The sequence below is a fragment of the Brienomyrus brachyistius genome, chromosome 1 (genome assembly GCF_023856365.1).
Source record: "Brienomyrus brachyistius isolate T26 chromosome 1, BBRACH_0.4, whole genome shotgun sequence".
Lineage (NCBI taxonomy): Eukaryota > Metazoa > Chordata > Actinopteri > Osteoglossiformes > Mormyridae > Brienomyrus > Brienomyrus brachyistius.
This window is the reverse complement of record NC_064533.1, coordinates 6351560-6364822: the sequence shown is the minus strand read 5'-3', so window position 1 is coordinate 6364822 and position 13263 is coordinate 6351560. Positions and strand designations below refer to the sequence as shown.

At 48.0% G+C, this 13263-nt stretch overlaps 1 protein-coding gene across 1 annotated transcript in view; it reads left to right on the top strand.

Annotated features, from left to right (window-relative positions):
• LOC125742531 (voltage-dependent calcium channel subunit alpha-2/delta-1) overlaps positions 1-13263 on the top strand; it is a 107743-nt gene that overhangs the window by 52782 nt on the left and 41698 nt on the right. Inside the window, exons 7-9 of the mRNA XM_049014633.1 lie at positions 9786-9917; positions 11269-11329; positions 11654-11704. Of these exons, the coding sequence (XP_048870590.1) occupies positions 9786-9917; positions 11269-11329; positions 11654-11704 (244 nt within the window). The remainder of the gene's footprint in view (positions 1-9785; positions 9918-11268; positions 11330-11653; positions 11705-13263) is intronic.

Below are 13263 nucleotides of genomic sequence, written 5' to 3'. Positions count from 1 at the left end.
TCTGCATCAGCTGTTGCTTAATTATTATTATTTCTGTTCAGCACGAAACCATAATACAATTACACAACAAATGTTACTTTTGCAGCCTGGTGTTCCGGAAGCTTCGTTTCCCATCAGTCCTGATGTCTTCGTTATGAAACCGGTCGCTGGCCACTGTTGCTATTGCGTAACGGCAGACAGTTCCAACGCGCTCCTATTGTTCACCAAATGATAAGGTGTTAAGCAGCGAGGGGACGGACCACGGAGATCTGGCAGACAGGGTGCCTAAATGTAGCTCCACCCCCCTCCCCAGACACCTTCCTGTCCTTTATGCTCTCTCACACCCTACATTCCCCCCCCCCCCCCCCCCAGAATCGTCACACCATGCGGGACGCCAGCGCTGCAAACGGCTGCCACACGTGGCCGTGTTTAATTTAAGACCGCGGGCGGTCGCGTTCGGGCCGAGGAGGATTGTTGTGATACCGCTGACACATTTGATGGCGATCGGAGCAGCTATCAGCCATGAAAGATTACAGACATCTAAGCGTGAATAACACCAGCCGATGGCATGTACTGAATTTTACAAAACAAAATGTATTTGTTTCACTTATCACTCTGAGATACGTTGCTGACTGGCGGTCTCAACAGGGCTGCATAAAGGGGCGGAGACCGGACCCAGCAGAAAGCTCATCGGCCCCCAGATTGCCCCCTCTCCTGTCACTCACTACAGCCCTGCTGCTCCGAAGTGGTGGTTTTGCTTGGACTCGCACAGGAAACATCCCCGTTTCATTTGCTCTCTGTCCATCTTCTCCAGTGCTGGTCCGGCTGGACCACTCCGCTCCGAAAAGCGACAGCTTGACGGTGTCCTGTCCTCTGCGCGGCGGCCGCCGGCCCGCGTGGCCCCAGGGTGGTCTTTCGCTCGACCTGACTCATGGGGGAGAAACAGCGAATCGCTGCCAGACCGTTTGGGATAATTACCTCTACACCATCAATGGCAGGCCAATAACACCGTGTCTGACTGCCACTGGTTCTCCTCGCTTATAATTACTTGTTTTATGCCGTTCCGCCGCGTTCTTTCTCATGCCATGTCATCGTGAGTCATGCTGATCGGTTTGACGAGGTGTCGCGAAGCGCAGAGCGACCCCTTGGAAAACGTCACTAAGCAGAGGGGTTGAAAGACAGCAGCAAATCATTCCTGGCATAAACGCTCCCCCCGTAAGGGGAAACAGGGTGGGCCTGCCCCCCCCCCCGACATTTCACATAAACCGGCAGGAGGTTTAGCATGTGCTGTGAATGGACGTGTGCAAGCCTTGCATTTAACAGTAAGGTTTACTCCCCCAAGACTAGCTGCCTTGATGTAGCAGTTATGCTGCCCAGAGATGCCATTTAAGATCGTTACTATGGCAAATTTCTTTTAGGCATTTTATTCTTGCCGCTGATTAAAAAGAAAAAACTTAACACTGGAGTTTTGAACTTTTCCCTGTTTTTCACCCTCTGTTTCTAATACTGGAGAGATCAACCCAGACACCCAATCGGACATGCTAATTTTATTTAGTGCGGCACATTTTAACGAGAAAGTTGTTGCAATGTGTCTTCTGGTGAATCCAGATGGAATTGGGAAAAACAGAAGAGCACTGCTGGCAGAACTGGAGGAAAAAAGCTTAACGACATCCTGAGGCCTTTAAAGAAGGTGGTCTAGCCAGTGTCCTGGGAAATGGCCCCCATGTCTGGGCACCTTCATAAACGTCTTCCTCTGAAAACAGCAGACCTTCGCAGGTTCCCAAGGAGCAGCATGCTGAATGGCGCAGCAGGGGCTGATGGGAAAATCTGTCATCCCTATATCGAATATGAATGTCTTGAGTAGGGGGGTGGAGCCAGATGTGGTGGTAATGGCTGCAGGGGGGGAGGGGGGGGGAGGAGGTGGAGAGTTGTTCCTCTGTGTCTGTCCCAGGAGAGCGATTAGATAATCCTATAGTCTTTACAGGTCAGTGATTGACAGGGTACCCAGGTTGTCCTTCTCCAGACGGTGCAGTAATGAGGCGAAGGCTCCTGCTTCCTGTCAGCAGAGCCGACGGCTTGAAAACTGAGAAACTCCTGCACTCTGGATCATCAGGCCAGATGTGTTCCTTAAAAAGCATAAAAACAGAAAACGAATCCTTACACCTGGTGCACGTTTGGCATGCTTTATGGAACGCTGAGTACATCTGCACCTCAGCTAATGTGTTTTTGTAAGTTTTAATGTGTGTTCTCGCTTTTCACAGAAGCATCTGCTAGATAAACGAAACTGAAGTACATTTTGTTAGGTTTTTATTATTTTAAGGAATTTCAGATTCAGCATAGGATGCCACGGATACTGCGATGGTGTTCTGTCTAGAAATATTTGGGGGGGGTGGGCTTGATTCAGTCGGCCTTGATTCCCCTCCCCTCACTCCTTCGCGAGGTGCGTCTTCATTATTCCCGCATGCAGCCTCAGCGCGGCCCGTAAACCCGATCGCCTCCCACGTTGCCATGGAAACCGAACTCCGCAGCCTCGACTCGCCACGTGTCTTGAAGGGGGTAACCTAATTATCGGATCTCGTCTGGAGAAGCGTCCTTGCGTCTGATTGCCCTGGGATGCCTTCCACAATAAACCGGATTAATAGGATAAATGTGGCAGAAACAGGAGTGGTGACTGAATTTCCGGCCTCCCTTGTCTAAATCGGTCCTAATTAGCTTAGATCATGTAATTCATTATGTGAGGCCTCCTATCCAGGAGCATGTCCGCCATTAGCGCGTCTTTGCTTAACTGTAATTCAGCAGCTTCTGAAGGGATTATGAAGGCGGTAGTAACGTGAATGTGCTGCTCGAATCCACAACGGTAATTAAAATGAGATTTGTTCTTCTGTCGGCGAGCCCAGACCTTCTCCTGCTCAGGTTCGGGGTGGGATGTTATCCCAGTTATGGAAGACCGGGTTTAGCAGGATGCCTCACTTTGGAGGTTGAAACTTCAGGTCTTAAAAAGCTGCAACACCTGAATGTGGAACCAGGGACGGGGCATCAGTGACAGAGGGGGGCGTCACCCCTGGGGGGGGAAATCTGTTTGGAAATCGGCTCAGTTGGTCTCCAGACTTTACATCCACCCATAATATTCTTCCGTTAATATGACAGTAAAAATTTGGATCATTTACCGTGAAATGCAGAAATGATTAGTGGGAGGGGCAAAACTGAGGCTCCGTGCCCCCCTGCTACCGATTTTACCAGGTATAGTGAAGTTTGTTGTTTTTGTGTTAGGACTGATGCATGGCTCGCTCAAGTTAGAGAGCAGAACCTCTTATGTGAGTCTCGATGTTTGCCGTCCGGGAGGATCCCAAGGGTGGCAATAATATCAACCCCTTACCGCCCTCTTACCCCCCTCCCCACTTCCCAGTATCCCATGGGCCTACCCAGCAAATTAGAAGAGCTATGTTTTACCTCTTCACTCTCTGATTGCCCTTGGGGGGCAATGTGCTCACATAAAGAGACACACTTTAAAGTGTGTGATGTAATGGCGTATGTGAGCCCGTATTTGTGCTCACGACATGCAACCTGTGTTCTAGTGTTTAGTCCGGCTGAGCTCTTAATTAGGCGTGATTGAGATGTTAATTGAATGCATTGCATGGTTCAAATAACGTGATGGAATTACTTTGAGGCTTTCAATTGCCTCAACCAGCTTAAAAACGTAGTTCACATTACATGTTACTGCACTTACTAAAATCTTAACAAGGGTCTTTCGAATAATTATTCGAGGGCTACCAGCGTATAATCATTGATACTGAAAATAAATTAATAGAGAGCAACTTTGGGCAAAGTCACAATTTCTTTAAAATGGTTGGACAACGCAAGTCAGATTTTTTTATGTTGCATTTTGTGCCGCATGATTTTAATTAAAATCTTAAACGTTTTCAGTCGATTTGATTGATCAGCACCATGGTCGGTGACCGGTGGACAGCAGGATACCTCGTGGGAGGTCCTGGGTTCATTTCCGGACCTCCTTGTTTGTCGAAGTATGGATCTCTGTACAGTGACAGCTGGTTCTTTGGCCATAAGAGATTCGTTATTGTTATAGCTTTATTACACTGGTAAATCGCTTCTCTTGACGTCAGCCTTCCTATGTATTGCATTCCATGTGCAGTAGTGTGCTTTAGCTGCTTAAATTGACCACCAGTATCATTTATAAGTAATTTGGGATTTTGCTCAGGTATGTACATGGTGACAGGTGCTTGATTTCCATATCCTGGGGTGATCCAGGCCGATGCGGGTGATCTTGCGAATGTGCCCCGCGGTAAATCTGTAATCGCGCCACTGCTGTCTCTTACACAGCCAGAATAGTTCCAGACCACCCCGGTCCCACTGGTTCCCGTCGGTCTCTTGAAGGGGAATTTGGCGGCTGTATTCTGCAGCAATAAGGGTCACACGAGGAGAGAGGGGAGCAGGAACATCAGGGCTGGCGAAGGAGCAGGATATCCCAAGCTGAAGTGTTGACGTTGCGATCGAAGCGTTCGTGTTCTGGCGTTGTTATGAGAAGTGTGATGATTGGCAGACAAATTGCCTTTCTGGGGCCTGTACCCTGTGAAGGGACCCAAAAGTAAGAAAATCAGCCTGTCAGTCAGAAAATTGAGGTCTAGTACAGGGTCTGGTGTTATTTCCCACACATTTGGCTCACACTTTAACTTACTTATTGTTTCTCTCCCTTTCTCCCTCCCTTCCTCTCTCACGCCTGAAGAAATAGATGGTGTCAGAGTTTACAGTCAGGCCTTCTGGTATTTTCCATCCGCTTGCCTGTTTTTAGGGGGCTGAGCCTCAGCGGTGCTGGATCAGGATCTTTTTAAATGTTTTTTTTTTGGTCCTTTTAACAATGAGAAAAGCCTGCAGGTGGGATTTCCCTGATTAAATGATGCCTCCTCAGAATTGGTGGGGGGTGGGGGGGGAGAATGGAAAAATGGGTGAGAATAATAAAGTGAAGGATTGTGATTACGTGTTTGCAGGTTACTGGGAGGACAGTCGGCACCATCATTGTCCGTATGTAAATGCTGAGCTCAGTTCTTGCCTTTAGGAGTGTGATGTCTGTCACTGGAAGAACTCTCTGGTTTGAGGATGAAGTCTATAGATTACATGGATTATACCATATAGATTACATTTACAGCAAGCTAGCAGGAGAGTGTACTGTGTCAATTTACTCCTGTCACTTATTGAACGGGGTGGGGTTGGACACCAAAATCAATTCCAGCTTGCGAAAATCCAGTTAATTACGTGTTACCTCCTAACTAAGCCACGGATTTGTGCAGCTGTGAGTTTCTGCAGGGGGGAGGGATGGTCTGTCTCTGCATTTGTCAACAGCACTTTCCTTAATGTGCTTTGTGTCCTAGAAGCCATTGTCTGCTTCCGCAGCAAATATACTTACAGCAGCGGAAACTGTTTTACACATTTCTGCAGTAATATTGTTAACTGCATTTATCCCTCCAGAACAATACAGAGAGACTTTGTATTCTTACCCACTGCTCTCTCTGTTATTCTTACTGGATCCCTATTGTTTTATTATTATTACTTTGGTCCCGATATTGTACCGTTTTCCTCTAGGGTCACATGCAGCCTATCCCAGGAATCAAAGGTCATGAGGCTGGGGACACCCTGGGTGGGATGACAGCCAATCACAGAGCACACACACAACTATGGGGGTGTGAGACTGAGCCAAGCTCCGCCTCTTTGGTATCTACACGTTTATCGTTATCTGGGTACAGGCAGAGTACCGTTAGGGACGGACTCTCTGACCATTTTCCGAAGGTTGAACGTTCTGGGAGAACATGTGCAGATCTCCATGGTGGGTCTCAGGCTTCGCGTGGGGCCCACGCCCAGGCCGGGGGTGCAGCCAGCACCTCGCCAAGGGGGAGTGGAGACGCCAGCGCTGCGAATCGATAGCCGGCTCGCAGTGTGTGTGATCGATGGGCACTGGGGCATCCGCCTCTCTCCCGTCGCGCCACCGCCGTCAATCGCTGGGAGGAGCGGCCATTAGCGATTTCATGGTGCGACGCACCGACGCACAGCCCCAAAACAACTGGATGGCGCCCAGCTAGATGAATAGTCCTGGCCCAGATTTAAGGGATGTGTGATAAACCGACGCCTCCTCCGTCTCCATTAGGACAGAATGGAGCGGATCCGCAATCCGGAGCGTGGTCTGGCATATCAAGGCAGGAGCGGAGCCGGGCACATCCGTTAGGACCCCGTGCTGTCCCGTTAGAGCTAACGAGCATGGCCCGGGATTCGTCTGCCGGAAATAACGATTGATTATTCGCGAGGCCGTTGATATGTAAACGTGGTCTGGCCCCTCGGGAAATTAAATAACGGAGCGATCGGTGATGGATGGGGGAGCTGCTGGTGTTCTGGGTTTCTAAAGGAACCGGCGTCTCATGGAAGCCGCGTCGCTGTTGTACCGATCTTTAGCATATTTATTTCCCAATATACATTCTGGGTCAGAAAATGGCTTAAACGTGAATGTGAATTTTGGAGATATTTGCTACCAGCGCCATATCTTGGACCTGCTGGTGGGGGGTTTCCACACTCTATCGGAGATAAAGGGGCGGGAATTTCTGATGGACCGCTGGGGTAGTGCACAGGGCATCCTCACACAGTAGGTACTGAAACCTACTCCTCAACTGTTAATGTATTGAGTACTGTGTGTATGCATGAGAACAGTATGCATGCACTCGGACGTACTGTGGTCGCCATCTTGCATATTAGCTGACCCAAATATTTACCAATGATGTAGCTTGACCCCCCTCGAAAGTAATAATATGTTAAAAAACTATCAACAAAAAAAATACGTATCCGAGTCATTTAACTGGCCATTGTTTTCGATTCTAATTTGTACAGAAAATGGCATTTCCTCTGCCACCTTGACAAAGATTTCTACGCAAGTGACATTCTTCGCTACTCCAGTGCCCTTGTGGGATAGCATACAGTGGCATCCATCGATTGCACACTTCAGAATTTCATGGAATGTAGTACTCACATTGCATGCTGTATTTTGCCTACTACATAGCAGACAAGTATACAATTTAGGGCACACTTGTAATTTGCTGTTCAGCAGAAAAAAGAAGTTGTCACTCTTCCTGGAAGTCAAGAATTATTCTGAACCTGTTCCCTTCGAGTCGAACCCGTTACCAATATTTCAGTGGTGACACGCAGTACTTTGGCACTCAGTCAGGGATCTATAATTATGCTAATCTGTCTCCTCTGTTTGTTCAGCCCTATAAATTATTCAGAAATTAAACTCATAAAAGCAAGTCTTAACTGTGTTAACGAGTGGTTATTGAGCCAATGCTACAATCCATTTCCCATAGTTGCTAAAACATCTGAAAACATCTTGCGGATGTATCAGCCTTGGGATTCGTGGACTAAGAAAACATAACACTAATGACTTTGTGATGTGTGATCATTTGAATGGTTTGTAATTTTTAAGAGTATCAAAAGAAGCTGAGCAGTTCTGTCACCTGTCCTTCGCTAACGGCTAACAGCTCTCTGTTTTTGAACTGAAAGATACAATCTTCATTCAGAAACCCTTTTCTACAGCGAGTAACTTACGGAGTGGATTTCCTAAGACGGCTCGGCATAGGAGGAGATTTTACTCAAGATCAAAGGGCTGAAGAAATACAGATAGACGTACAGACCTGAAAAATATTAAGAGTAGCTTAAATTGCTTATTACTGATCTGGGCCTTGATCTGTGTCAATGTTGCGTATGCAGTCATAGCCATCAGATGTGTGTAATGCTAACACTGTAATCTGATCTCGCCCCGAAAAGTGTGTCTGCGCCGTAACGAATGCAGCCGTCTGCAGCTCTCCAGCCTGAACGTTGAGTCTGTCAAATAAATCCCGTTGCCGTCAGTGTGATAGATAGGTGGCCGATGCCATACACGGCACCCCCATCTGGTATGGACCCAAAGTTCCCGTTTACACAGTAGTGAATGAAGGGTTATGGAAGGTGGATGGATGGATGTCCTTTAATGGTCGGCACACAGTTAAACGAAGAAGGTCAGACAGTGCTGCTTACGGGTTGGAGTGATGGATTGATGCTAACGCTAAGCCCAGAAACACATGGCGGCCACTGGCCCCCGAGAGTGTGTAACCACGGTGACCGGGCAGGATTCCGCGGCAACGTCACAATGCCCGTGTCCCAATAGCTGGATGGGGACTCCTGCCAGGCGACCATCTGGGCTCCTCGATTTCAGGCCACTGGTGGCTCACAACAAAGTTCCAGAATGTTGCCAAGGCAGGTCAAAGCCGGTCAGACACTCGGCCAACGATTCCATCGGCGTCACGTGGGTGTATAAAACCGACGCCTCGAGCCGGCTCGCGCGCGCTCGAGGTGCTATGAAGAATGCGCGCGTGGCGTGTTAGAGCTGCCGGTCTGTGTGCCTGTGCTCCTTGTTGATGGGCAAGGATTGGTTGACTGGTTTTTGGTCTAATCTCCACCAGTAGGAAAGTTTCTAGGCTGTATCACACATGTGCAACATAACAGGTGGAATCCAAACAGCTGCATCATAAACGCGACGTGCCGTGATTGATCCTTGTAGCTAGTTTAAAACACTGTGCCTGATTCTTTCCGTGCATTTCAGAGGAAGGATGTTTTTTTGTTTCGTGGATTCCTGAAACCCCCTCTAAACAGGGTTTGGTATGGTCCGCTGTGTCCGACGCTGACCTGCGAAGGGGAATGAAGGCTGGGATCTCAGAGACATCATCAGAGCAGATTGATGTTGCTGCCAATGAGCTGGAGACCATTTCTCCCGCTCATAAGTGTCAGATGTGTGATAACGATGGATCTGTCTGCAGCAGACAGTCTTATGGGGACTTTGTGCGTAGAAGACAGCTGAGTGGGGGGTGGGGGGCAGACGGGGGCGGAGGGCGGATAGTTAGAATAACAGAACCTATGGGTTATGTTGCAGGCAGGACTTTTTATAAAAGGTTTTGTCATTTTTTTTCTATTTTTAAAAGATTAAATGCACAATTAAGATATTTTTGCATTAATGCATGTATGCACAATAGGGGGTGCTGTAAGAGCAGGACATTTATTAACACACATACGGGATTCCTTTACCAATCCAGCTGGCAAATTGAGTGTGACACACATCAATACTCTGCCTGGAAGATGATATTGTCTTTAATTTATCCAGCTCTGGGGGTGTTAATTATGCGTGTGTTCTGGAATCTTCCTGGGGGATCCGGGAAGTAGATCAGGCCAGAGGGAGCCGACTACCCAGGGTGCGGACGCCATTGTCGCTCTTCAACGCCAAGGAGTTTTTGATGACCTGAAAAGCTAATGTGTTTCCACAGGAGTAAAGCAAAGCTTACCCGTTTCACTTACAGCTTCTCGGAGTGTGCAGCTTATTAATATCGATTATTGGTTCAGTTTGTGGCTCGGTGGGTTAGGAACCGGTGTCCATGATAGGGAGGTTGCCATCCCCTTGAGTAGTTTGAATCCCCTGACTGATGGCGCAGTTGGGCCCTTGCGGAAGGTCCATAACCCCCAGCTGCGTGCTGGCCGGCCCTGCACTGTGACCCTCAGGCTTGCTCTTACCCATGGAATAATAAAGGATCGCTATTCTATATGACGGACCTACAGACAATTCAGGTTTTTGGGAGGGAGCAAAAACGTGGACCTTCGTGGGTCCCCGAGGTCCGGACTGGGAAACGCTGTTATGTGATACACGGAAAAGGTACAGTAAGCGTGTCGGGCTGTTCTCTGTGTGGATCGAATTCATAAGAAGCGTTTCTCTTCTTCATTCGCCTTGCCAGCCACGATCATGCTGAATGAACTGAACTGGACAGAAGCCCTGGAGGATGTGTTTAAGAAGAACTGGGAGGAAGACCCCACCTTACAGTGGCAGGCCTTCGGCAGTGCCACTGGCCTCACCCGCTATTACCCAGGTGAGAGGCTCATGAATAATACAGCTGCGATTTGCATAATGGGTGTGGCCAGGCTTTAGCCCAATCGTCTATTTTGTAGTACGTTGTATGCATTTCTGTAGTGGGTGCGGTAACCATGGCGGGTGGCCAATGAAAATTCCCTTTAAATAGGCGGTGAAAGGTTAGTCTGAAGCCTGATTTTTCCCGCATTTTCTTTTTTTTTTTTTTTCTTGCTGATGTCGTCGCAAATGTGTCTCGGTAATAAAACGTGACCTTTTTCCATTTGTGCTTATTATACATTGTGACAAACGCCCCAGTTTGAATGATTCTAATTGGCCACAGAGCAATCAGTCAGGAAGGAGAGTGGGGGCCTCGTGCTATAAAATGTCAGAAAAACGGAAGAGAGGGCATCTTTGTAGAGAAGTGTTTTGGGATTTAGTTTGGAATTATAAATATTATCACGTTTTCACCTGAAGCATGGAAACAGGAAGGGAGCGGAGTTCGGCTCAGTGGGTTGTCGTTGTAATTGAAAGGTCGCCGGCTTAAATCCCGTGGTTTCACTGTTGGGCCCTTAACCCCAGTCACTCCAGGGACCGGCTGACCCCTGCTTTTTCTGTTGCTCCATTGCTTTGGATGCATATTTATATAAAAATGAAACAGAAGTACCCCTCCCTCCCGCCACAGGGGGGCGTCACGTCACTTCGTTACAGTTAGCTACCTGACTGGCTCTGGCGAAATGCACAGGCGCTTTCAAGTCATGGCGACAGCGTGCTTCTGTGACAGAACATTAGGGGATCTGATAGGAACCCCCCCCCACCCACCCACCCTAGTGAGGAACACTGCTTCACACAGGGCTGGCGTACCGCTGACCGCTGTGCCAACATGGCTATTGATTATGTAGCAACAGCGATAACGGTTGACCTTTCCGGAAGCCGGAGGGGAGGGGAGGGGAGGGGGTGATGTCACCCCCCTACCACTCTGTATGTCACCTGACAGCCAGAGGACAGGTCTCGCGGGTCTCGCGGCCTGTCGGGAGGGCAGGAACCAATTGCCTTTCCCCTGGTGACTCGGCAAACCCGCTAAGAACCAGGGCTAATTATCCAACAGGCCATAAGCTGTAACTTATCAGGGCGAGATTCCTTATCGGTTATACACAATTACACCCCTGAATGAGGGTCACGTTAATAAAATTCCCTAATAAAATTATGGAAGCTGCTTTGTTCAGTTAAAATGATCCTGGTTAAACCTGTCAGAACATCCTTGTTATCCCTGTTTCATAAATAGTAACGCACTGCGATTCTCCTTTTTGACCATAATGAGCCCCGATCATCGTTACCGCGGAAGCGTAACAGCACGTATGCTTCAATCGCAGCCTCTCCGTGGACAGACTCGAGGAAGAAGATCGACCTGTACGACGTGCGACGACGACCGTGGTAAGACCGCGGTGCGAGTGGGTCGTGCTTGCAAACGCTTTGCTGAATTGTGGTGGGTATTTCTGTACCATCAGAAGATGTCAGATCTTGCTGGAAAATGCATTCAGTGGGGTTGTTCTTAAGAATAAGGAGCTGATTTACTTACAATACACCGGACGGGGTACGGCTTTTGCTGTATCGCATGGCTTTTCTAACATGGTCTGAAGACGAGTAGTGAGGCCAGATCGTGTCTCTGAATTGCCAGTAGTGTGTGGGGGTGCATTTCCGGTACGGACTGGCATCCCACCCATGGAGTCCATTAATAATGAAATGTCCTGTTTGCAGGTACATCCAGGGGGCTGCATCTCCAAAGGACATGGTGATTCTTGTGGACGCGTGAGTGGCTCTGTTTCCTGCCAAAAAAACGCAAGGGAATACAACCAATTTTCGCACCAAACGGACAGTGGGTTCTCGTTTAATGTGATTTCAAAATAACGCCTCAAGTATATTTTCCAGTGATCACGTGAATTGCATTGTTATGCTTTAAAAATTTGTATTTTGTTTCACTGAGGTGAAGAATTTCATTTAAAATTTGAAATACCCACATTTCCCAGAACAAAGCTCAGGCGTAAATTAAATACCCTCCGTATTTCAACATAATTTAACAGAATAATGTTATTTAAATTTAAGTGCTAAGTGCTAAAGATATTTAAAAGACCCCTTTTGTATCCAGTGATTTAGTGAGCTGGGACTAAGACCGCTGCTAATGGGAAGGACAGTTTGCTCAAGATCAGCAGGGCAAACACAAAACGCATGAAAATCATAATTTTATGAAGAATACCTAAAAATAATTAAAAATGTGATTATATCAGGTCATTGCCATTGCCGGCCTGTTAGGAACGTCAGCCTTGGGCCCCAACTGGGCTGCAGAGTCGGTTCGCTGTGTTCAGGAAGTGTTCAGGAGGGGGGCAGAGATTTTCTCTCTACCGCTGTTCCCCCTGGAGGTGTGGAGGAGAAGGTTTCTGGGTGAATGGACAGGCGGGTGAGTTTTGCTGCCTCCTAAAAAGGGGCATGTGTTGCTTAAAATGAATTTAAAAATCAGCAGAACATCGGCAAGAACTTCTACAGAAAATAAATAAACGCAGCCTGCAGAAATAGCTTCTCTGCTGGATGTCAGACCCTCCGTTAAACGGTGAGGAGCTGCGTATGGCTGGCCTCTCATTTGCCGTCTGTGGTGCAGAGGACAGCCTTCAGACTCCGGGATAATCAACTTTGGTGCGATGAAAACGAAAAATTTGTTACGTTTAAGGTGATGTCTTTCGGAGCAATGGTAGACTGTGGGGATGGGCTGTTAAACTCAAATGCAGGGCTTGTGAGAAGAAACCGCCCTTCTCACATAACATCATATAACCCTGCATTGTCTCAGAATACGTGCATGTAGACATATACACACTACACACAAGAATAACCATCTCATGTTTGTGATTAGCTAATTAGCTTAGCGGCTAGGGACATTGTATTTGTCTGGAAATGGTGAATATGACTGAATGTATTGTCTTGGCCGATCTTCTGAAAGGGGAGGACTGTTCTCCGAATGTGTGAAAATTTCAAGACCCCCTTGCCTCAGGCGTGACACCACCTTCCGTCGATGGTTTGCGGTTGGTCGCTGGCTAATGGGCGAATCTGCGGTCAGGCATCGTGAGCTTTGGGGGGCCGTGCTGGGCCTGGATGTGTGAAAGTGAAAGTGCTTCGCTGTTCTCATTTCCTCGTGGTGATCAGCGCTGGATTTTAAGAATTTCCTGCTGTAATGGGCGCTGACAGAGTCTGAACACTAAAAGGCAGACTTAGCAAGTGACGGCAGTCCTTTGCTTGTTCGAGGCGTGTATGTGTAGGGGGGGCAGGGTCGGGGTCGTGGTGGGGGGGCATTCGCAGGCCCTGCTCCAAATGAGTCATTG